This window comes from Dryas octopetala, chromosome 9 (genome assembly GCF_963921425.1).
Source record: "Dryas octopetala chromosome 9, drDryOcto1.1, whole genome shotgun sequence".
NCBI lineage: Eukaryota > Viridiplantae > Streptophyta > Magnoliopsida > Rosales > Rosaceae > Dryas > Dryas octopetala.
Window position 1 is genome coordinate 16684950 of NC_141374.1, and position 25344 is coordinate 16710293.

The 25344-nt window shown below is 34.8% G+C and overlaps 4 protein-coding genes and 1 pseudogene across 4 annotated transcripts; 2 read left to right on the forward strand and 3 right to left on the reverse strand.

The window, feature by feature from the left end:
• Nucleotides 1-244: 244 nt before the first annotated feature.
• MAG2 (RINT-1 / TIP-1 family) lies at nucleotides 245-4099 on the forward strand. Its single transcript, XM_086257314.1, has 4 exons — nucleotides 245-643; nucleotides 765-863; nucleotides 1722-1825; nucleotides 1920-4099. The coding sequence occupies exons 1-4, from the start codon at nucleotides 352-354 to the stop codon at nucleotides 3831-3833; spliced, it is 2409 nt and encodes an 802-aa protein (XP_086113440.1). The 5' UTR covers nucleotides 245-351; the 3' UTR covers nucleotides 3834-4099.
• A 5801-nt stretch (nucleotides 4100-9900) lies between these two features.
• LOC147274927 (transcription factor ILI7-like) lies at nucleotides 9901-10872 on the forward strand. The gene is made up of 2 exons (XM_086227778.1): nucleotides 9901-10023; nucleotides 10562-10872. The coding sequence occupies exons 1-2, from the start codon at nucleotides 9901-9903 to the stop codon at nucleotides 10718-10720; spliced, it is 282 nt and encodes a 93-aa protein (XP_086083904.1). The 3' UTR covers nucleotides 10721-10872.
• Nucleotides 10873-13522: 2650 nt separating this feature from the next.
• Nucleotides 13523-14309, reverse strand: LOC147274928 (co-chaperone protein p23-1 pseudogene; annotated as a pseudogene).
• A 4500-nt stretch (nucleotides 14310-18809) lies between these two features.
• LOC147274929 (Plant invertase/pectin methylesterase inhibitor superfamily protein) lies at nucleotides 18810-19800 on the reverse strand. Its single transcript, XM_086227743.1, has one exon. The coding sequence runs from the start codon at nucleotides 19704-19706 to the stop codon at nucleotides 18984-18986; it is 723 nt and encodes a 240-aa protein (XP_086083869.1). The 5' UTR covers nucleotides 19707-19800; the 3' UTR covers nucleotides 18810-18983.
• Nucleotides 19801-19921: 121 nt separating this feature from the next.
• Nucleotides 19922-22116, reverse strand: LOC147274930 (small ribosomal subunit protein uS4y). Its single transcript, XM_086256903.1, has 3 exons — nucleotides 21984-22116; nucleotides 21149-21530; nucleotides 19922-20381 (listed from the first exon to the last, which is right to left on the reverse strand). The coding sequence occupies exons 1-3, from the start codon at nucleotides 22009-22011 to the stop codon at nucleotides 20198-20200; spliced, it is 594 nt and encodes a 197-aa protein (XP_086113029.1). The 5' UTR covers nucleotides 22012-22116; the 3' UTR covers nucleotides 19922-20197.
• Between the last annotated feature and the right edge of the window lie 3228 nt (nucleotides 22117-25344).

The window sequence follows — 25344 nt, forward strand, 5'->3', positions numbered from 1 at the left end:
CAAAGGGCCCAACAAGCAAAACAAACTACACTACAGCTGTAAAGCAGAGGCCCAGACATTTCCCATTTTAATAGTCCAATGCTGATTAGGCATGTAGTTGGACCATTTGAGGCCCAGTGATAGTTTTATTGAAGCCCAAGCCCAACAATCGCTTAGTCCACGGGTTGACCCGGGAGATCAATACCGGAATTTGATAGTCAATTTTCAGTCTCTGCGCGGTTGCCCCTCAACGAAACAAAGCACATTAGCACAGCTTTCAGTCACACAAATTCCCAGTAAAACCCTAAAATACCCTCACGCTCCATTCAAATTTCCCACTCACGCCACCGGACCGAAATGGCTTGAGAGACCATGGACTCGGTGGTCCAGACCCTGCCTGCAGCCTCGGACCTCTCGCCCTCAGTCATCTCCTTCCTCAACGACAAGTTCTTGACCAATGAAAATCTGAGCGGGGCTCCGACTCTCCTGTCGGAGCTCCAAGCCCAGTGCCGCGATTTGGATCAAAACCTAATCGACCTGAATCGGAGCCTCGGATCCTCACTTCTAGTTTACGCTTCCTTCTCCGATCGAGTCCACGGCCTCTTAGGCGACATCAATGCCCAATTGACGGGTCTCGGATCGTCCACTCGCTCACGTAGTTCAGGTTTGTGCACCTTCCTTTGCTCTCTGTGTTGTGCTGGTATTGAAAGGTGTGGAATTCTCGACTTTGGGGTAAATTTCGTGTTTTTTTTTTTAAAAAAAATTTGGAATTTTGTTGTGTGTAGATGGAGAAGGAAACGAGAGAACGGAGCAGATATTGCGGAAGGAGCTACCGGCATTGGCGAAGGAAGTGGCGAGGGTCGAGACGGTTCGAACATACGCGGGTGCGTTTCTTTGGCATTAATGGGGATTGAAAATGGAAAATAAATGACTAAATTTTAAGGAACTAGTTTTAGTTGCAAGCTATCATTTTCCAGATTTTATTAGTTCATTGGGTTTGGAATGAGACCGCGAGTTTATAATAGGCAACACTAGTTATGAAATATTGCATCAATGCTTCAATTATTCGTTCAAGTAGAGAATGAAATCAATAAGAAATTTAATAGATCTTGAAAGCTGCATGGATCTTGTCAAAGTTTTGTTCTTTTGGTTTTATTCTTCTGTGAATGCATTGTATAATCTGTATTGCGAATGCCTTTACTGTTCTAAATGCGGTATGATCACGTGTTTATTTAGGCTGTGACAGACAGTTAATGTAGAACCATGAGGCTGAATTGTTTTGTGACACTACAAAGTGTCTAGAATATGCAAGATGGGAGAATCCCAGATCTTCGTGGTTCCCAATCAAAGATTTTTTAGTTGAAAGATCACAGCATGTGATTAAACTCCAACAAGTACAATTTATCTTCTTAATTAGTGGAAACATAAGGGCATTCTTAGCAATAGTTAAATTAGTTATTTGGACTATGGAAATCATCCAGCCAAATCTGTTTTTCACATTTTTGAGAGATTTTTCGTTGATGTGCAGTTGTCCTATTACTTTTGAATTACTGTCATGTCCATATTGTATATTTTATCAACTTGCCATTAGTTTGGCCTCTGTCTTCATTGTTTTGTATGTTTGTTTGCTTCCTACATTTTTCTTTCCTAGAATTACTAACTATTGCAAAGCTTACCACGATCTGTATATGTGATATTGAACTTTCTCACATTTCTTGGTCTTTGTTTTCATCTTCTTTCAGAGACTGCATTGAAGCTTCAAACTATGATTGGTGATATTGAAGATGCTGTATCTTCCACCATGAAGAAAAATTCATGGAAGCATTCCTCGAAACAGAATCCAGAAGTGAGTACCCTTTGTTTGCGAAAAAAAAAAAAAATGTAGAAATTAAATTTTCTTTATATAATTATTGATTATCCCCTTTTTTTTTTTTTTGCAGGAAGTGCGTCTGGTTGCTATTAAAACCCTTAAACTGATAGAAGACATTTTAACTTCAGTTACAAAGAAACACCCTCAGTGGGCACATCTTGTGTTGGCAGTTGATCACAGAGTAGATCGAGCTCTGGCCATATTAAGACCGCATGCTATAGCAGATCACCGGGCCCTTCTTACTTCCCTCGCATGGCCACCCCCTCTTTCCACTTTGACTTCGTCAACTCCAGATACCGGGAGATCAACTGAAGTTTCAAATCCTCTGTTCACGATGCAAGGAGACCTCAAAGATCAGTACTGCGAAAATTTTTTGGCCTTGTGCAGCCTACAGGAGTTACAGAGACGAAGAAAATTGCGTCAGCTTGAGGGCTATAATCGGGAACTTGCTTCTCACCAGCCACTTTGGGTGATTGAAGAGCTTGTAAATCCTGTATCATTGGCATCCCAACGCCATTTCTCAAAATGGGTTGATAAGCCAGAATTTATATTTGCTCTTGTCTACAAGATCACCAGGGATTATGTTGACGCTATGGATGAATTATTGCAACCACTGGTTGATGAAGCAGTGTTAACTGGGTACAGTTGCCGAGAAGAATGGATTTCAGGAATGGTTTCTTCCTTATCAACATACTTGGCAAAAGAGATATTCCCAAAATATGCTGAACAACTGGATGAAGATAGTGCAACGGGTACTCATTCACAGGCTAGAATATCCTGGCTTCATCTTGTTGACTTGATGATATCTTTTGATAAACGAATCAAGTCTCTGATAGAACATTCTGGAATCATGCTTTCATTTCAGGATGATGGCAACTTCTTAAAGATTTCATCTCTATCTGTTTTCTCTGATCGACCAGACTGGCTTGATTTATGGGCAGAGATAGAATTAAGTGATATACTAGATAAGTTGAAACCTGACACTGGTGATGAGAGAAATTGGACAATGAAAGTCCAGGGAGCAGTTCTCTTATCTGATCCTGAAGATTACAAAGCTCCTGCAATTTCCAGTGCCTATATTCGATGCCTCTCATCTGTGGTGGATCGTTGTCGATCATTGCCTAGTATCTCTTTGAGGTCAAGGTTTCTTAGATTAGCTGGGGTACCTATTATACAAAAATATTTTGACTGCTTACTCCAGAGGTGCCAAGAAGCTGAAGGTTTGACTGCCTTGATGAACGATGATGCGCTAGTTAAAGTTGCAAGCTCCATTAATGCTGCTCGGTGCTTCGAATCTGTTTTAAAGGAATGGTGTGAGGACGTCTTTTTCCTTGAGATAGGGTCGGGCCAGAGTGATCAACTGGGAATATCTAGTGATCAATATGGTAATGTAGGGCCAGTTGAAGGTCTTGAAAGCGGCATTTTTCATGAGGAGATTGTAAAGTTGGAGGAGTTTAGAATAGAGTGGGCTGAAAAAATGTCTGTTGTTATATTGAGGGGATTTGATGCTCAATGTCGAGATTATATGAAAAATAAGAGACAATGGCAGGAAAAGGGTGAGGACGGTTGGACAGTATCCAAATTTTTAGTTGGTTCTCTAGATTATCTGCAAGGTAAAATGTCAGTGGTAGAAACTAATTTGAATGGGATAGAATTTGTTGGGGTGTGGAGAAGTTTGGCAGCTGGGATAGATCGGTTGTTTTTCAACGGTATTCTAATGAGCAATGTGAAGTTTTATGACGGTGGAGTTGAGAGGTTTAGGAGTGATTTGGAGGTTTTATTTGGGGCATTTGGGGCTTGGTGTCTGAGGCCTGAGGGCTTTTTCCCCAAAGTAAGTGAGGGCTTGAAGTTGTTGAATATGGGAGAAGAGAAACTTCAAAATATTTTGGCAGGAGGGGAGAAATGGATGAAGGAGAATGGGATTAGACATTTGAGTGTAGCCGAGGCAGAAAAGATTGTGAAGAGTAGAATATTTACAAGTTGAGGGCTCCTAAGTGTTTTGTGTTGTACATGCATAACTTAGGATCTCTTGGACTGACCCATTTGTTTTTTTATTGAAAAAAACCATAATAAAGAGAAAAAATTATGCCGTTTATATTTGAGGAAAATAATTGAGTTTATTTTAGTTGCAGCTTGTGGAAATTGTTTCCTCTGGTTATTGTTAATGTAATCAATTTTCTAAAACGTTGCTCAAGAATTTCAAATGGATCGGTATGACATCTGTATACTATTTGAATGATGGTGGTTTGTTTCTGCAATGTTAGAATCATGCAGTTTGACGTTTGAGGGCATGAGATAAATTTTACTTTATATATAGCCAATGCTAAAGGTGCTTTAGGCATAAGGTTTTTGTTTTTGTTTTTGTCAAATGGGGTAAGGGTTTAAGAGATGGTGGATTGAGGTAAAGTTAAGTATAAATACATTCACCAACTAGAAGGAGTATTTTAAGTTGATCCACAAACAAAAGAAAATTCTAAATTTATACATTAATTAATGAAAACTTACAATATAGTATGCCTATCAAAATTTTTGTCCTAAAAAACAGACACATGGAATATAACTGACGTGATAATATTAATAATTTGAATACCAAATTTATGTCATATGGTAAAAATCAATAAAAATCAAATAAATTCGGTGTCAAGTCGTCCAGGCTATTAAAAATGTCATGTCAGCTATGTCCAACATGACATTTAATAATTTTTTGGACGGAAATCTTAACGGATGAGTTATATTGTACGTTTTCATTAGTTTATGTATGAATTTGAATTTTTTTTTTTCAGGAAAATCTTTGTAAAAGATGAAAAAAAACAGGTGGGTGAAGGCCGAAGGGAGTAAAGACCGACAGCCTTAACCAAACAAAGATTTATGATATAGTCATGGTTTAATATATATTTAATTTACTTGAATGGCCCTTAAATTTGCAACCCTCAACTAATTGATATTCCTTTTTCTTTTCGCCATTCTCAAGTCTCAACTAATATTCCAGAATAATGATTTTAGAAACTATAACAAAAGATGTGTATACAAACAAACAAAGAACTTTAAAATAAGTTATTAATGAAAATTGCCTATTACGTAATAATAGGGTACCCCACTTTAGTACCACTTGTATAGGTGGATTATATCTTTATTAACGAGGTGATTTACATTTGATACAAAAAATATGATATCTAGCATTATTTGGCATCTTCTATTTCTGTTGTTTGTGTTTGTTTGCTGCCTTTACGGTTGTAGTTTTCCCTTTGGTTAAAAAAAAATATATCAATTAATTCCCACTCAACGACAAGACTTGAATGTCGATTTTGATGTCAGTGTATACTGAATTGGGAGCTGAAGGCAACTTGACATAATATAGACTATAGAGTGTGGCATGCAATGCAATTATGCATATGGGTGTGAAGAGAACACTGTTAAGACTGTTGGCGTCTTCGCTGACACCGAAAAAGATAGGGCCTTTGAGCAATGACCGTAACTGTTCCCTACACTACACACTACACACCGTGGTTCTAACTAGGAGACCTACTATCTGCTAGTGGCGTATATATAATATATATATATATGGTCATATTCATATATCAAAATGTGGACAACCACAATATTGCAAATTACTTACCCACTTCATCGATCATATATGGATCGATCAACTTGAAGTTCCATTAATATATATATTTGATCATAAACAAAACCCAAATCAAACTAGATAGAACAACTCATGAGCATGACTAGCCAGTACGTACTACTTTCTATACCATTGTGACCTCCAATTCCAACATTATATATGAATAAACCAATAAAATTTAACAAGATATGAAGTGTGTGGCCGGCCATAAATGTTAGTAGTGTTTTTTTTGGTGAGTCTTTCATGAGGCATGTCTTAATAGGACATCTTTTACAATGAGATGACCCTTTCAACACATAAGATCCACCTCATACTGAGAGATGGCCATCGAAGTCTAGGCGTGCTTCGACATGTAGCTATAGCTAGTAGTGTTTCTTCTGACAAGTATGCATGTGTTTGACTGTTTTCCATGGAATTACTGTTCCTCAAACTTGAGTCACAAACTTTCAATCTCTGTACAAGCCAAAAAAGAAGTGTCTAGTAGTGGTCGCTATAGCAGATTAATAATACTATAATAGTGTAGTAGGTTTCCAGATCTGCTTGCCTGACCCATCACCATGCAACACCATCTAGCCTACTGTGCGTGCATGGACCACTGTTCAGTATATAATCAATGCTCGATCGATTAATGGGTCATAGCCATTTTACAATTATTATATATAAACAGGGTCATAAACAGTGAATGTGGAGTTGAAATTTCAGACTGTAACATATATGAATCTATAGAGTGAATCGAATCTATAGGGTGAATCTGGAGTTGAAATTTCAGACTGTAACATATATGAATCTATAGAGTGAATCTGGAGTTGAAATTTCAGACTGTAACATATATGAATGTTGATTATATATATGTAAATGTACTAAGAATTAAAAGGTAAAAACACAGGTTGTGGTCCTTAATAACCAACTCTATCAAAAATACAACCCATGTAATAAGAATTCAAGTTATCGTGATTTTACTACACTAGGGTCTCATTTAATGCTTAAAATTAGATTAAATATGTTAATTGATTCAATTTGCATTTAATAAAAAAAATCTAACTTGAAGGTAAAAGATGAATTAATCATAAAAAGTTCAATGTATAAAGAGTTGGTAAATTGAAGAATATCCTAAAGGCATTTAGAAAATCGGTATAATTACATCTTTGTTGGATTTGAAGAAAAGAAGAATTTCAAAGAATCGATCTTTTTTTTAATTGTTAAATTTCTTTTTGATTGATCAATGTCGGATTGAAAAGTTTTAGATATCAATTTTATGACTAATTTATCTTCTCAGCTCAAGTTAGTATATATCATCTATCTTTTTTCTTCAATATACATTAAATCTATTTAGTTAATATATAAAATCTAATGTAGCACCAATTGTGGCTTAAACTTAAAACGGGTATATCATGTACTGGGCTCTAGCTTGAGGACGATATACTATTGTATTGTATTGTATTGTATTGTGTCTTCTGCAGAATGCAGACTATGCAATTAAACAGTCATGCATGTTTTGTCCAAAAAATAAAGTCATGAATGTTGGCCCTGCCCTATACAATGCCTAGGATAATGGCAACACCTTGAAGAAGAGGGGGGGGGGGGGGTCCACAGAGAGAGAGAGAGAGAGAGAGAGAGAGAGAGAGAGAGAGAGAGGTCACTGTGTCAGTCAGTACTCACAGTGTAATTAAGTTCTATTAAGAATTGTTGACATCACAAGGCTACGTGCAGAGTCCTTGTTACCAATAAATTGAGTGCCTTGGTTTGGTGACACATGGCAGGTACAGAGCATGTCATTTTGGGACAGAGTACGAGTTGGCTACCGGAAATTTAGGAACCCAATTGAGACGAGTTGGTAAATGAGGCCAAACAGTACCCCATTTATTGAGTTTGTGTTTTTTCCCCAAAGCAATTCTATCACCACCTCAGGTGGCCTTCATAAGCATGTATGTTTTGTTTAGTCATTCACCCACTTGTGTATGCATTGTCACATCCACTCCCTTATGAATTTCTGATTCTCAATGCACCATACATAATTACATACATTGCTCATTTTGCATACCTTCTCAAATCAAATCAAATCCTTTATTCTTCACAAACATCTTCAACTTATAAGCCGAAAATATTGGACTAATAATGTAATGTACTCTTGTACGTGTATTCTCAATTTACACGTGTAGAACATATATATATTAATAGATAAATTGAATTAAAAAATAGATAATTCAAACTTAAATACTTACAAAATACAAATAAAACTCTGATATCATATTACATAACTACTATAAGAATACACCGATAATATATAACAAATTAATATAAATTAAGCACAGATGTAATTTGCTCTATATAATACAAGCTTACATAATTTGTGAATTGAAATCGTATTTACCTTGGTTGCCTGGTTTTGTTAGTACACAAAACATAAATGCTTCAAATACCACAACCCTCGGTTCATTGACACATTTTTCTGCAAAAATAAAATGGGGAAGACTGTGATTGGACAGCATATCGACCTGATGTGATTGTTCCCAAGTTAAAAACATAGCTCATATAATTTAAAAAAAAAAAACTAAAAACCAGGACAAGGCAGATATGATTGGATTAGATTGCTAGAATATTGTTTGTAAGTATGTAACAATTCAGAAATTAAGATAAGTTGATTTACGTTTCAACATGAGATTATTATCAATATTGGGACTCTGAATTATTGTATAATTTAATTACAATAGTTTAGTAACTTTAGTTCAATCTCCCATTTTCTTTTTCTTTCTTTTTTTATGTTGAAAATTGTGAGATTCCAAGTGTGAGTGTGTGGGTAAACTACTCCACCACTAAGGATGCAAACTCTCAAATCCAATCTCATGTTTACAAGAACAAAAACAGTCAAATCCTTTAGCACACAAATGAAGAAAAAATCAAATCAAATGCTTCAATTAATGATCGTCTTATTAATTAACACCAAAAAACAAAAAGCAAAGAAGAAAAGAGAAAATATATTATTGATAATTGTGATTCTTTTTACATTATGTCCACCAAACTTTGCTTTCTATTTCATAGCAAGAGAGGGGGCTAACACTGGTTTGTGAGTTAAATTAAGTTCTCGGTCTCCCAACTAACATTGTATTCGCCATGAATGTCCTTGGGACCTTGTCCATGTATTAATATATATATATATATATATATATGGTTAGGAGAAGACTAGCTAAGTAATTACGACTTGTTGTTTTCATAGCTTTTGTTTTTCTGCCATCTATGACTATGACTAACTATTTTGATGCTTAACCATGCAACTCACTCTCACTTAATAGTTTGAGAAAATTACAGATTTGATCCACTTATTTTATATCTAGTTCAATTTTGGTTCACGATCTTTTTTTAAGTTTTATTTTGGTCCACTAATTGTTTCATTTATTCAATAAAAGTCCAGATTTGTAATTTTAAATCTCTTGGGTTGTGTTTTTTTCAATTATAATTAAAGTATAAGTTATATTTCATAATTTCGTAGTTATAAAAACAAATTTTGAGTATTATAATCTAAGAAAATTGAAATTTGGTGAAGTTTGAAAAATTGGCAGTTTCGAGTATCCTATTTTGGGGTCAATTATATATCTTGAGTTTTAGAACTCCAAGTTGAATGATTTTTATATGGTTGTAAAGAAGAAATGAATAGCTTTAAAACAAATATATGTTTGCTGAATTTATGTGAGATTTGATAGGGTAAAAGACATACCAAATTTAATAAAACAAATATGGATCTTTATTGAACAAGCGAAACAATTAGTGAACCAAAACAAAACTTAAAAATGATTGTGAACCAAAATTGAACTAGATATAAAATAACTGCACTAAATCTGTAATTTCCTCTAATAGTTTTTAAAAACCCATTTCAAATAAAACTCATAAAACATGCATGTAAAAGTACTTTTTCCACATCACACTCAAACATTAGTACCCAAATTAAACAAGTTTTTAGTAGACAAAGAGGAGGCAGAAACCCAAATAAAAACAAGCAAAACCCAAAAAGAAATAAAGAAAGAAGGCAATGCATCAAACAAAGAAACCCCATTGACGCTTAATCAAACAAAGACAAAGTATCTTTCTGATAGCATGTAAACATCTATAATAATCAGTGATTAGCAACCTAATTAGCCACTTGTCCAAATTGGGGTAGATGTGATTCCATAGAGGCATAGAGTGAACCATATAAAAAGTGTTGGGCTATTTCCATGAATTTTTTTAACTAAGAAGAGGGCCCATGTTGTGCTAAAATGTTGTACAAATGGGGCCCCCAAGAACATATGATCGATCAGCATCGTTACTGTCTTTTTTTCAAACTAAAAGATTTGTGTCCAAACCCCCATTTCTACTCTCTATTTAAGCAGTGTTGGGCTCCTACTTCAACTTCCCCACTAATCATTTAAGCAAACTAGTGCTTTTGCTTTCAGCCATGTCAAGCAGAAGATCATCGTCAAACTCAAGAGCTTCTAAACCCACAGATGATGAGATTAAGGAGCTTGTCTTAAAATTACAACCTCTGCTACCACAGCTTAATCATAGGCGCAACTCAACGGTATATTATATATATATATATATATATAGGCATAGGGGTTTAATTACTCACCATTCTATTGTTTTTATTTTTCTTCATTCTCTCTTCTTTTTGCTTTCTTGATGTGTTTAGATTACTAATTTTTAAAGCATGTCAATCACAAATTTAAAAGTGAACACTAATGAGGAAATGGGAATTAAGGAAATCAAATAGATGTATAATTTACAGAATTTCATTCTTGATTCATGCATGGATGACTAAATTTATGCGATTAAAAGTTTCAAAGAGTTAAACGTACCCCACTTTAAGTAATTCAAAGAAGCCTCATAGTTAACAAGCTAGCTAGCAATTAAGAAGCAATCAATATAGATTATGGTGTACTATGATATTAAATTGCAAGGATGAAACAAAAAGCAAGAAGTTATATATTTAGACAATCATGCATGGATTTTGAAAAAAAAAGAATTGTTAATTGTTTTAATTTTCTTAAAAAAAAATTGTATCTGTCTGAATGCTAATTAATATAACCAATATTGGTGTATTATGTAAATGTGTGTAGGTATCAGCATCGAGGATTTTGGAAGAAAGTTGCAGTTACATAAAGAGGCTGCATAAAGAGGTGGACGATCTCAGCCAAAGACTCTCTCAACTCCTGGATTCTGCAGACATCACTGAGGTTGATGAAGACATTATCAGAAGATTTCTCCAACAATATTAATTAATAATACAGAAAAAAATTTGTACGTAACAAGTGTATACATCCACACTTTCACAATATTTTTTTACATGCTGGTCATGTACGTGATCATTTATTGTGAGAATAATAGTGTATACACTCATTACATACAAGTTTTTCTCTAATAATGCATATTAAATTGTAATTTTCCTCTCTATTTCTCTATCTTTCTATCTATCTCTCTATATGTATGCGAGTTTAATTTGATTAGACTCCGGCCAATGAGAAATATAAATTAATATATTAGGAGTACATGTTTTTTTGTCTTTTGTTTTTAAAAAATCTTGACCATGTATCTTATTCAACCTCTGGATCTATCCATATATATATATTAATTAAGGATTCATTTTTGTTCACTGTAGTAAGCATTACCACTATCTTTTTGTGGTGAGCATAAATAGACTATTAATTAATGTTAAAATGTTAGTACTCATGCATTGATCTCCAAGTAAATATATAATAATTTTTTGTCCCACATTAATCATGAACTGTGAAGCTACTGACCAGCAGCATTTTTTAGATTTACTGTGTATAGTATCACAATCATTCAATGATTAGCATAGAGTCCTAGACAACAAAGAGAAGAAGAAGAAAAGAAGAAAAAAAAAAAATGAAAGCAACCACCAGGTAGTTGTCTGCTAAAATATTAATTGTGTTATAATATTAGTTTCTGTAGGTGGTCATGGTAAAATAATATTGGATGTGTCATTGCTTCTATCCTCACTATATGGGTCAAATTTAATGGATCGGGATTGAGGACCGGTTTCATTTATGGGAGTAGATGAAATTGTAGTTAAGGACGCTTCCTCAAGATTGAATGAAATAATATGCAGTATTGACTATTGAGTATCCAAATAGTACCTAGCTATTGTTTAATTTTAACTTAATTTCTAAACAACCAGATTAATTGGAATAACATATTTGATTAAGAACTTATTCTGATTATGAAATTAGTATACCGACACTACAACAAAAAACCCTTTCCATGACGTTTGAAAAACGTCATGGAAGGGTTTTCATGGCGTTTTTCAGGCGCCGCAAGCCACGTCCTAGATACCGGTGCCATGGAAAGGGTGACCCTACTACGGCACCCAGAAAACGCCATCTTAAACAGTTTCCATGACGTTGAAAAATTGTCATCCTTCCACACTTTCTATGGCATTTGATTCGTGTCATGTAAAAACTTTCCATGACGTTAATGAATTGTCATTGAAAATGGTTAACTTAAGACGACTTTCAGTATATGTCATCTAAAGAATTTACATGGCATGGCTTCAACGCCATTGAAAGGGTACAATTATATGGCGTTTGATCAATATCATGCAAAACATTTCCATGGCGTTATTCCAATGTCATTTAAAATGGCTAACTTTAGATGACTTTCAGTAGCTATCATCTAATTTCGTTTACATGGCATGATTTAAACGCCATTGAAAAGATTGGGCCTACAATGACACTTGAAAAATGTCATGTTAAAATGTTTCAATGACGTGGTTTAAACGTCATGAAAAGATTTTCTATGGCATTGTTTACATTGCCAATGAAAAAGTTTAACATTAGATGACCTAGATCATCTAATTCTGCCATGTTTGAAATGTCATTGCTTTTGGTGACTTTACATGGATGCCATGGAATATTGGGTGTATTTGTAAAAAATAATAATAATACTAATCAATTTTTTTCAAATGCATGTATTATGGCAATCTAAAGATAAACCAATAAGAATGATAACACCAAATTAGAATTCACATTAAAGGCAACCAAATTGTTCAAGGTTTTCTACCATTACAATAAAAGGATAATTATATAGTAATGAAATCCTAATACATATAATGAAATGTCATTTAATAAAATAGATATTGTTTCTAGCTAGTACATACACCCAAAAAGCACATATATATAACCTCAAAAGGCAACCTATTAGTGGTAATTTGAGTGAGGATGATTCTGTCCAAAAAGTAGCACTACTTGTGAAGGTGTGAGCACATAATTCCACTCTTTGCTTCTTGATCTGCAGTGACAATGATAACAACAAGTGTGAGCAAATAGGCTTTTGGATGAAAAAAATGAAGCTCATGAAGTCACTAGCCATATGAATGTATGAAAAACTAAATCCCCAGTTGATATAAACTCTGATTAAACTCAAGGCAAAGCTTTAATTAATCAAAGCTAGTAAATTATACAAGGATGTTGCAGAGGATATAAATTATGAGTTTGAAGTCTTCCAGCAAAACAAATAAATTTGGGATTTTCCAGGCCTACTTTCTATTCTCAATTCTCAAGCACATATAAATTTGGGACTTAAGGCTCAGCCCTTTTGCAGCTAATACACTGGTGATGGGCAAACTTGGAGATGAACACCAAAGTAGTCCAAGTCCTACTAAACATTACAATTTTTTCCCTAAAAACAGTAATGACTAGTGTGTGTGTGGGGAATGTGCATAATTCTGATTTGAGCAAAACCAGACCAAAGTACCATACCCATCTCAAATAATAAAACTTGTATTGGTCAGAAATTAATAGTCTCTTTCAATCCTTAATTCATTTGAAAATAGACATACCAAAAAAAGCCGTAAATTGTTCAGCTATTGATTCAAACACCACAATTCTGATTTCTAATTTGAGTTCTGTTTCGTTTTCATAACTCAAATGTTCAAAAATGGACAATCAGAATGTATTTCTAACAAATATTTTCAGTTACTCTTAGGCTTTATTTGACTTGTAAAGGAAATCCTAAGCTTAATTGAGTTTTTTAATAGGTACCCTATATTTTTTTTTGAAACAAAAATAATACTTTTGTGAAGGTGAAACAAAGCATTAACAAAGTTTGTATGTCAGGCAGTAAACCAGATTCAACTGCATGTCAAAACATGGATACCTTAACATCTTAAGACGCTGTAAGAAAGGCTTCAACCTTCAACCTTTGCATTGCACCCGCCACTTCAAAGCTTTTGCATCAGGCAGAGGCTTTTGAATTATGTTCAGCAGCCACAGGAGGTTTGGCATCAGATTCCCCAGCAGCAGGTGGTGCTTGTTCAATAATTTCATCTTCAGTGTTACTACTATCATCATCTTCTGCATCAAACTTTCCAAGAGCATCAGGATTCAAGCCACCGCCACCACCTATGTTCAGCTTAGAGAAATCAAAGCCACCAAAGTCCATATCAGGTCCAGCTCCTCCTTTCTCTTCTGGCACCTCCTCCTCCTCATCTTCATCAACCCATTTATCCCAATCAACTTTCAGAAACACAGGAGCTTTTCCCTGTTGTTTTATCAATCTGCTCCACCATTTATTCTCAGATTTTTTCACTAGTTAAACAATTTTTCTCAAGCCAACACTAGCATTGCTCTCATTTACATCAACCTTGTCATAGAGATCAAGGTCAATTTCATAAGGTGTCTTCTCTGTTCCAGTGGTAGCAGAGAACAAAAACTTTCCTTCAGGCTCCAGCTTAAGCTTCACATCCTGAGCATCCAGCAAGTCAATAGTTATGTAGACTATATCAGACCTCTGGGCCCATTTCACATTTGGATGTCGGCTCATCTTGGCGTGTAATTGATTATCAGAGAGACACAGCGTTTAGTTCATAGGTACCCTATATTTTGATGCATAGGGAATCACCAAACTTAAGGTATTCATGTAATAAATGTCTATTAATTTGTTATTTTTTCCAAGCAAGAAGAATTGTTAAGAAATTGAGGAAATCCAATAACATACGTACATTTATAGACATATTTTTTTTTCTCTGCAGTAAATGTCTACATGAATATATATGCTTCCCTAGCACCTTGTACAAAATTAAATATTTGGTCAAGATCAAGATGCATGGTTTTCCTGATCAGAAAGTCCCAGGATGATCTTAAACTCTTATGGCCATTCTATTTCTCCAATCTAGACAAGATATCATTCAATTAATGTTTTGTCATAACAGGGATATATATTTTCTAGTTGGGTTTATTTTCAGAGTATGTGAGACATTCTAAATGACTGAAAATTAAATAACCTCACCAAAAAAATAGAGGTTTTATTTAATAATATAAAGAGAGCAGCCTGCAGCTACCTCACATGGCTGCAGTTGCCTCACAGTCACAAAAAGCAGAGACTTGTGTCCTCTCCTTTTGTTTTTTGTTTTCTTCCTTTTTACTATATAATTTGACAAAGGAATTTTCTCCAAATATGTTCACAAATAGTACAATATCAATTGAAAGAATCACTATATAATCTTCCAAAAAGATAAACTTTATCTCTTTGTATTTTGAAACAGGAAGCTGAATTTTATAGAAAGTTGATGACCACACCCTTAAACCTTTTCCACTAGTTAGTGTCCTTAGCAATTACTTCTAGATCTACAATCACATCGTTCATATTGTACCTTAACAACAAGAAAATTAAAGATTGACAATATAGAAAGCCATAACTGGACCAAAGTCTTTGGATATTACCTCAAACATCAGTCCATTATAAAATACTTGTGTGGCCAAGCAACAGTGCTTCCCAAAGCATCATCAAGTATGAAAAATTCACGTGAACTCATGAGCAATGGCACTTGAGGAACTACAATGTCTTGCACCCAAACTTTATAGCAATCTGGTCCAAGGCAACATGATGTATATATAAGTGTTGCGGATCTGTAGATGCAAGTTAAATTTCACTATTATATGCTTTCTAAAGTGTGAATCTCAGTCAATGCGTTTACATTTCGAAAATGAAAGAAACAATAAAGAAAAATATAACCCACATGTTTGCATTGCAATTCTAATTTAATACAAACCAAAATTCAATAATCTTGAAATTTCTGTAATTCTTGGTACTCCCGACTAATCCTACAAAGAAAGAAAAAACACATATATTACTATCCACTCTAAATAAGTCCCTAAACTATCTATGGAGTTAGATATTTTGAGAAACCTGGGAAAAGTTGTCCAACTCTTATCCATCCTTAATAAGCTTTTTTAAACTAAGAACATATGATTTACACAAATTAAAGTTCCAGACCTTGACTACAGCCAGGGCAGAACATATTCAGAAGCAATCCATCTCACATCTATTTACCACAACTATGATCTAATAAAATAAGTTTCATACCTTCACGACGTTTTCATGTTTCACCTTTGACAGCAATGTAACCTCCCTCTGAAATTTTTTCTTACGTTCAGGATAAACAGCTGATGTTCTGGTTGGCTGTATAATTTTTATAGCAACAGACTTGGATTTGTACCTAGAAACATAATGGAAAGCTTCAGCAATCTTAAATCCATAACATAAAATTCCTCAATTGCAGCACAGGACAACACTCATATTTATTCATATTATATATACACACACTAATAAGAAATACACTTATGATCCACTTATTAACTTTTTGCATGCAAGTAAAATGCCTTCTCTTTTAGGTTTCAGAAAATCATTTAGTGTAAGAGGCCAAAATGAAACTCCTTGTTACCACTGCTTATTATGCAAATGGTGCTGTATGCACCTAAACCTAAACCTATTGATTCTCTAACATGCCTTTATATCTAAATTGATGGTCTAATAATAAATTGGTCTCATCAACTGATATTAGGTCATCAACTATATATCAGGTGATAGTTCTCCCTGTCATGTATGTACCCAAAGCTATGGATTCTTTATAAATACTTTAAATCTAAACTTAAAAGTCTAATAACAATATGGTTCATCAATAACCTTGTGAAGACATGCAAACATTGTTTTCCCAGAAAGGAGTTCTAAATGAAGAAATAGAAACAAAAACCAAAAAGAAAAAACATAAAAAAAAAAAAGATCTAAGAAATAAATCATCACCAACTAATATATCCTTGCTCTTGTTGAAGATCGAAAAGTTTTTATGACTGTCCAATGAGTGCAATATCATATGCTTGGGTGTCCCCTACCAATTAGATGATCCAAAAATAAAAGAAACAATTTAATCAATGGCTTATATGAGTTGCAATGTTTATGTTAGTTGAAACCCCTTGCATCCCCCGTCCCCCAAAATTACCCACACCCTTCTCCCAGTCCTCCAGGACACTTACATATAATTAACCCAAAATAATGGGCAGTGCCTCCAAATCAACAAATGAGATCACCTACTATTTATAACCAAGGGTTTCCTATTTAAACCTACCACAATTATTACATTCTTTCCTCCATCAACTATTTTTCCAGGTGATTAATGTAGGACGGCTCAACTGAGTCATAGTTTAAAATTCATATCTCAGTCATGTGTAATATTTAAAACATTGCCAACAGATTCTCTTACTTGGATTTATGTACTGCTAATAATTGTCCATGATTGCATTCTTGTAAATATTGTATTTCCTGAGACAATAGAGTGCTACAAGTCTCAATGCTTCATGTTGGCATCCAATCTTCAGATGTTCTACAGAAAAATAAGGTGGTGGAAGAGAAAAAATAAAATACCAAACTTACGTAAGACTCGCTGCAGAATGATGTTTTTCAGAAAAATAAGGAAGCCTTGCCTATTGGACAATCACAATTAAAACCAAACCTATAATATTGAAATTTGTATCCCTCCTATGCTAACAAATGAATATCCAGAATATTAAGTCCCATTTCTCTCAATAACAATTCTCATCAATGCTATTGCTTTATATATCTTCTCCTAGAATAGACTGTAATTCCAACCATTATAACACATTGATATAAGACAACCTCCAATCACACACATGAATTTGTACAACAACTTTGTATATATATATTTAGCACAATAGCAGAACAAATTGTCTCAAGTTCTTTAGTCCAAAGAATATACAATTTGACAAACAATAGACTGCTAATCTACTTGCTCGGCATTGAAAGACAAACACAAAGCAAAGAACATTGTTGTTGTGAAATAAATTAGAGTTGTAAGAGAAATGTATAACCGCAGACGCATTAGCATTAACTCAAATAACTTACAGCTTATTTTACACTCAGAGGTTCGCCAATAATGAGAACCAGAGCTTCAAGATGAAACTGAACCTAAATGGGGCACTAAAATTGAGATTTGGCACCTAATACACCAACCCAATTAAAACCCATAAATCATCAAAACCTTCAAAAAGGTTTATCACAACAAAAACCTAGATTCCCAAAACCAATACAACTCAAAGACCAGAGAAAAATAAAGCCAAAAACTCAACCAAACAAACCAACCTTGACTTAAACGAGGTCGTCGTAGATCGTCTTGCACTACTTCTGGACGCAATATCAGGAAATGCTTCGATGACGATATTGTTTTACAATCAGAAATCAGAAAACATTTAGAAATCAGAAATCATAAAACATTCAGAAATCAAACACGTTCAAGAAAAAAAAAAAAACCCCAAATTTAGGGATTCCAACACCATTCACAATTCAAAGTTTTGGGAGCTTACTGTGAGAGTTTCAGAGAAACAGTGAAGATGAAATCGTCTGAGAAACACCTTGGCTCCTCTTCATTCTCTATAGGGTTCCAACCCTTTCTTCAACATGTGTGACAACAAGCGAGCAGGGGCTGGGTGAGGGGCGGGGAGGGGCTGGGTTGAGGGGAGAGAGCCGAGGGGGGGGCTGAAGCAAGCTCGCAGAAATGATCGATGCTGGGTGAAGATTTAGATAGAAATGATAACCCAGACAGAGAGAGTGGAGGTTTAGTGTGTGGCTGAGTCTGGTGGTAGGTGAGGCTCGTTTTTCCGCGAAAATTTTTTATCCCGCCCGTTGGAGGCAAATATTTTGGACTAAAATTTTTTTAATTCACCAGATTTTTCATGGCGTTGAAAGAGTGCCCTAGAATTCAAGTTTATGACATTTCTCCATTGTCATGGTTTAGTCAAAGTATCCATGACGTTGAAGAAACGCCATCTCATTTTTTAATTTTTATGGCACAATATTTATGTCATTGTTTCATTATTCAATGACATTTTTGCTTGATTGTCATGATTAACAGCTTATATGTTGTATTCCATGGCGTTTTATTTTAAAACGTCATAATAATGCCTTTTCATGACATTGATTTTTAAAACGCCATAAATTAAATGTCATGAAAAGTCAAATTTGTTGTAGTGCGAACTAGTTAACCAATTAATAGGATAATACCATGTAAATTACCACTTAATATATACACACATATGATAGAAACGTTATAACTGAAGAATATGCAGAATGTTTATTGAGCTATAAATAAGTTAGATTTTACAAGTGCAAAGGAATGTAGGCATAAATGAAGAAACAGAAATGATTGGCAAAAGAGCACTTGATGAGTTTAAATCAGTTGTGAAGAATGGCATGGAGATTAGCCACAATGGCCAAGCTATTGCTGGTGTACTCCATGGACCTCTTCATCTTCCTCTTCACCTCCTCACCAAGCCTTGACCCCATCTCTTCCACTCCATCCAAGCACGTCTCTTGGTCAGTCACAGCGCTGCTCACCCACGTCTGGATGTCTTTCACCTTTGACTCGGTCAACACGCTCTCTCCCGGGCCCTCCACCTCCATTGCCGACACCGACTCGTTCACCCGACTCACCGCGTCCTCCAGCTGACCCAGGCAGTCGCTCACCGCGGCATCGTCCGAGTTCATGGCCTTCAACAGCGACGACACCTGCGACAGCTCGGTCATCGAGATTTTCAGAGAGAGCCGGAGAATGGCTTCTGGGTCGGCCCTCGGAGACCCGTTCATGGAGGATATGGAGGTGAAGCACGAGTCCGGGTACCGAGTCACGTTGCAGATGGCTTTGATGGCTGAATCGGCCGAGTTGGTGGAGACGGATGTTGGAGACTCGTCGGTGTTGGGTTCATGGATGAGAGCTGCGAGTGTTAGGCCGATCACTAAGGTCAAGCAGAGGAGGGCTGAGATGGTGAGAAAGGAGATGAGGGGTCTTCTGCTTTGGGTTTGGGGTTGGGGGATCTTTGGGTTTGAGGCTTGAGCTTCATCTTCTAGATGGTCTGGGTTTACTTTGCCATAGCCTTTGAAGAGGTTGAGGGAATCCATGGCTCTGCTCTGTTTTGTGGGGTTGGGTGAAGTTAGAAGAAGATGGGTGAGGGACTGAGGGTGTTTATTGGTTAATGACTTTTCAGATTGAGTAGAGGAAAAGCAATTGATAAGGTTTAATTAATAAAGTATATAAATACCTCAATATAATATGACTAAAGTCAGATTTTGACCAGAGAGATTCGAATAATGAATTATCAGCACCGGTAGACAAAGAGAAACAACATTCACTAGTTATCATTCTCAATGGGTAAAGAAATATATATTAATCATAATTAACAACCAGTCAAACAAATTAAATCCTTTCAAATCTAGTAAAATAAACATCAAGCAAGTGTTCACTTCACTTATTAATGCAAAACTTAAGTTGGGAAACAAAAATGATGTTGCTTTTAAAAGCAAAACTAATCCAGTATAGGAAAGTAATTGAGAAGCAAAGGGTCTAAACTCGTTACTTGCAGTACTACTAGCAAAGGGTCTAAACTCGTTTTTCATTCTTCGTCTTCTTCATCTGCATCTCCACCAGCAGCCTTCTTAGTAGCGGCCTTGGTGTTCCTTCGCTTCACTCTTCCAGGACGTCCACCACCCAATGGACTCGTAAGTGAGAAATCAATGTGCTTCTGTGAATCAAGTCTCACCATGAATGATGCAATGTTCACCACTTGCCTCCCAACTCTGCCCACAATAAAAGAACCAGCATTGTCAAAATGAATTTTCATAGTGCTATGAAAACTGTAACAAGCAAAACATCAGTTGATGTTTGATACATCTAAACAATAAGCTGATTCTTCATTCAAAACCACTATAGCATCTGCTCTCAGCAGATCGAGTCAAATGGCAATACAACCAGAAAATCACAGCAACTTTTGAAGCAAACTATGGAGAAAAAAGACAAGGATTTGCTATAGTGAAGGCCCTACACTATTTACACATGAATTAGCCAGTTACAAAACTTCATAAGAACACATTAACAAAAAACCATGCCACTAAATGTTAGAAGATAAATTCCACCATTTGCCCAAAGAAAATGTGAGAAATGGAAGCATAAAACTGTGAGTAAAATACACACAAGCAAAGAAACAGTAAAATACATGAATTCCAAGTCTTCTTTATTCAACATTACAACACACAAGTTCTAATTCGCTCCTTCTTCCCATGATTAACTAGCCAGCACCACAACAATATAGCCAACATAACATTATTTGATTTATAACCACAACATACATTTCCTGGCCAAAAAAAAAACCACAACATACATTTCCTGGCCAAAAAAAAAACCACAACATACATTTGTTCCTAGCTTAGGAGGGACAATAGGCATTATGTTGAGACTGATCAAAGAATCAGATTGTATCCATAATAATTCAAATAAAGACCAATACTAACACTATACAGCAGACCTCATTGTTCTCCATTCCAGGCAGATAAACAAATAAAAGTACCTGATATGTCGCTGCCTAATGAGCACACGAGCATGGTGAATGGACTTTGCCATACCCGTCTTAAACACTATTGTCTGCAGGCGGCGCTCCAGGAAGTTCTCCACAGTCAAAGCCAGGACATAATCAAGCTTGCTCTGACCCTCATCCAAAAGCCCATAGCGCTTCATCCTCCGGAGAAGAGCCTCACCCTCGAAGATTCGACGAGGGTTCTTCTCATCAAGGGTCAGAAGTTCCCTTGCATTGTTACGGATACGGCTCAGGGAATACTGAACCCTCCACAGCTCTCTCTTGCAACGGAGCCCATACTCACCCACAAGCTTCAGCTCAGCATCCAGACGCTCCTTTTCATAGGGACGACGGGGCTTCTTGAATGTCTTCCCATCTGAAATTTAATACATTTTTCTTTACAAAACAATAATCTAGCAGCCACCACTGAAAAAATATCCAATTGAGCTTTTTGAAATTTTCATTTTTCTTCAAAACCCAGTACCCAAATTAACATTGAATTTTAATTTTTTCCTAGCATATGAGGCACAATATTTTTAACCCCTAAGCACCTAAAGTACTTATCTAAGTAAAGACTACATGAATATAAGCAAGTCTAGATTTTCTCAGCACCAAAACAATGTAAAATCAATGCCAACAAATAAAAATCGGATCATCAACATAAAATCTTTGTCCCAAAAAAATACCAATACATCAACTTTTCACTGTAAAATTTCTGACCCCAAAAATTTCTTGTAAAGAATGTTATACAACGTTCTCACGGATCAGGCATTCAAAGATGAGAGTATATAAAATATACACGATCACATATGAGAGAGAGAGGCCTTACAATTGCGGTAGAACGAGACGTGAACCATGGCTCTACTCCGTCAAGGTCGCTCGTCCCTCAGTTTCGGTGAAAATGGAGGTGAACTCTGAGCTCCTCTTATAAGAGAAGAGAACCCTAAAACCCTAACTCTGGGTCTACTAGCATCAATATGTGTTTGTGATGTTATTAAATACGTTGCTTTTGATAAAGGGTTGGCCCATATTGTATTAGGCCCAATTCTATTTCTGGGCCTATATGGCAGACCCACTTCATTAAAGGCCTTTTAAAGATACCCAGTACTTCAACCCAATGCCAAACCCAACTCAAAGCCCAGTAAACAGAATTCCCAATGTGTCATTTTTATTTTTCTCTCTCTCTCTCTCTCTCTCTCTCTCTCTCTCTCTCTCTCTCTCTCTCTCTCTCTCTTTTTCTTCTGTTTTTGAGGACCTCACATCACTTTGTCGATCTTGGCCGCTCTCACATTTGCAGGCCTTCAATTTTGGACAATCATGCATTGTTTAATCAAAATGGACCTAGGTGGTTCAATGAATGAAGAAGACTATTCTGAACAAAAACAGGAGCAAAACAGACCCAAAACATTAAAATATATGAACCAATTCAAGTCATGGCCATGGGTGCCCTAAGGTTCAGGTTGAGTTCTCCAGCAGTCCAGCTTGATTATTTAATGAAGTTATTCCATGGCCGGACAAATTCTTATACGAGTGTCTCCATGTATGATGGTTCTCATCCCACATATGTAATATGTTAGGACCGTCTTACATATATGAGTTGATCTTAGTGATTCAGTTTTGGCTAAATTTGGGAACCTAATTTTGGTCCGGATGCTATGAATTTTAGTTGGAGCAGTGCTAAGAATCTTAAATTTGTATTCTAAATGATGTGTCAATATTTCATTGATTCATACATATTTTATTGATTCATACATAATACACTCTAAGAATTATTTACTTCACAACAAGTAAATATCAACATATTTAATGACACATCATTTTGGATTCAAATTTGAGATCCCTAGCATTATTATTTTAGTTATGTGCCCAACAGCCATATAAATACTTACATATTCTTCAATATAAGATAACACACGTCACATTCTCAATAAAATTTTATTTATTTATAAAAAAATAAAAATAATGTTATACTTATTTGCAACATTATTTAGTAATTAAAATTTAAAAAGTTTTTTGTGTCTCTAGTGTTTGTGTTTCCATGAGGTATGGGTTTATTTACCTAATGAGAAATGATACTTACCTTCTTCTTTAGTATTTTTATTTTGTAGTGTAGTTTCGTAATCAGAATCGTTTATTTTTTAAATCATCTCTTAAAGATCTTATATGCAAATAATCAATCAAATTGAAAATTGTTTGATCATGTAACTATCAACAAATGAATAAACAGTTTTGATAACAATTAGATTTACCGTTTTTTTATTTTATAGCAATTACATAACCAAACGATTTTTGATATCTTTAAAGAGTTATCTCAAAATGAACTATTGCAATTGTGAGACTACACTGCAAAATTTTAAAAAGGTCAAAGAAGAAGATTTTTTTATTTTTTATTTCATGGTTAGAGAAAAAGATGAAAATGAGAAGTTAAATACTATTCCTCTCAGACCCCTTCTATTGAGGAATGTCTCAAATAATTTTTATTTAAGAAATTTCTCATGGAGTCCACTCTATATAATATTTCAACGATCTGAACCATTTACGTTTTAGGACTCTATTCAAAAATCATCGTTGCAAAAAATTAGACAAATAAGAAACCATTAGACTATTTAACTTGGCTTAATTATCGATTTACCACCCAAAATTGTAACTCATTCCCACTTTACCACCTGAAAGTTTTTTTGTCCCAAATTACCACCTGTAACTTACATCCGTGTCCCATTTTACCTTGTTCCGTCAACAATTCCGTTAATGCTGACGTGGCGCGCTAGATGTGCGCCACGTGTCACATCTTTTTTGTATTTTTTGATTTTTTTGATTTTTCTATTTTTATAAACTTTGAAAATTAATTAAAAATAGCTCCGAATTTAGAAAAATACACGGAAAATTCCTACCGACTTGTCTTAACTAGTACTAATTTACTATGGGGTCAAAATGCCAATTTTCCCTCTAAAAATTTTCAAAAAATTTGGAAAGTCCAAATTTATTTCTAGAAAATTAAAATACTCTAGACTCTTTGAAAATTCATAGAATAATCTCCCGAACTCCAAAAAATATGAGGTCTGCACCGTTAGTCTTCTAAAAACTAACAATACCTTTCTCGTGAACACTTGCTACCCAAAAGACCTCTCGGTCTTAGAGAAAAATAAAATTCTCTATAAAATAAATTTTAGAAAAATTTTAAAATTTCTGTAAAGTCTCAAAATAATTCTTTAAAACAAGCTTTTGGTAATTTTTCAAAATATTTTTGAGAATTTGTCCAAGAGTTTACGAAAATTCTAGAATTTATTTAATAGAGGAAAGTTTATTTTAATTTTTTAGAAATAAATTTGGACTTTCTAATTTTTTTGAAAATTTTTAGAGGGCAAATTGGTAATTTAACCTTATAGTAAATTAGTGCTAGTCAAGACGAGTTCGTAAGAATTTTTTTTGTATTTTTCTGAGTTCGGAGCTATTTTTAATTAATTTTCAAAGTTTATAAAAATAAAAAAATAAAAAAATGCGAAAAAATAAAAAAAAAATGTGACACGTGGCGCACATCTAGCGCGCCACGTCAGCATTAACGGCCAGATCGTCAGCATTAATGGAATTGTTGACGGAACAAGGTAAAATGGGACACAGATGTAAGTTACAGGTGGTAATATGGGACAAAAAAACTTTCAGGTGGTAAAGTGGGAATGAGTTACAGTTTTAGGTGGTAAATTGATAATTAAGCCATTTAACTTTGATAAAATAATAAACGAATAAAATATTTTCAATAAATATTTAAAATTATTACCATTTAATCAAACAAATAAATAATTTTTAATTCAGTTAATTTTTTATAAGCATAATATTTTAGTGTAGACCTAAAATATAAGCGATTTTGATTATTAAAACATAATATAAAGTGGCCCCGTAAAAAATCCAATATTTATCCTTAAATGAGGGATCTGATAGAAGTGGCCTGCCATTCCTCTTATCTAATTAATGTATCAACTTTAGCTACCACTAATGATGTTGGAGACATAAGTCACTGCCAAACCCACGTGGCATACAATCAATAATTTTCAATAAAAAATTATAAGCATTAGATAAAGTCATAAAACAAATAGAAAAATTAAAAATAATAAAGAAAACCCCCTCCTTTTTCTACGCTCCTGTTGACAAATGCAGTTACGAATTTACGATAAGAAATTAGAAAATATCATTTC

Coding starts and splice junctions, on each gene's coding strand:
- LOC147274929 (XM_086227743.1), bottom strand. CDS start 19,706: ATGGATTCCCTCAACCTCTTCAAAGGCTATGGCAAAGTAAACCCAGAC.
- LOC147274927 (XM_086227778.1), top strand. CDS start 9,901: ATGTCAAGCAGAAGATCATCGTCAAACTCAAGAGCTTCTAAACCCACA. Junction 10,024..10,561: donor ATCATAGGCGCAACTCAACG/GTATATTATATA, acceptor AAATGTGTGTAG/GTATCAGCATCGAGGATTTT.
- MAG2 (XM_086257314.1), top strand. CDS start 352: ATGGACTCGGTGGTCCAGACCCTGCCTGCAGCCTCGGACCTCTCGCCC. Junction 864..1,721: donor GACGGTTCGAACATACGCGG/GTGCGTTTCTTT, acceptor ATCTTCTTTCAG/AGACTGCATTGAAGCTTCAA. Junction 1,826..1,919: donor CCTCGAAACAGAATCCAGAA/GTGAGTACCCTT, acceptor TTTTTTTTGCAG/GAAGTGCGTCTGGTTGCTAT.
- LOC147274930 (XM_086256903.1), bottom strand. CDS start 22,011: ATGGTTCACGTCTCGTTCTACCGCAATT. Junction 21,531..21,983: donor CGTCTCGTTCTACCGCAATT/GTAAGGCCTCTC, acceptor ATTAAATTTCAG/ATGGGAAGACATTCAAGAAG. Junction 20,382..21,148: donor ATTAGGCAGCGACATATCAG/GTACTTTTATTT, acceptor TATTGTGGGCAG/AGTTGGGAGGCAAGTGGTGA.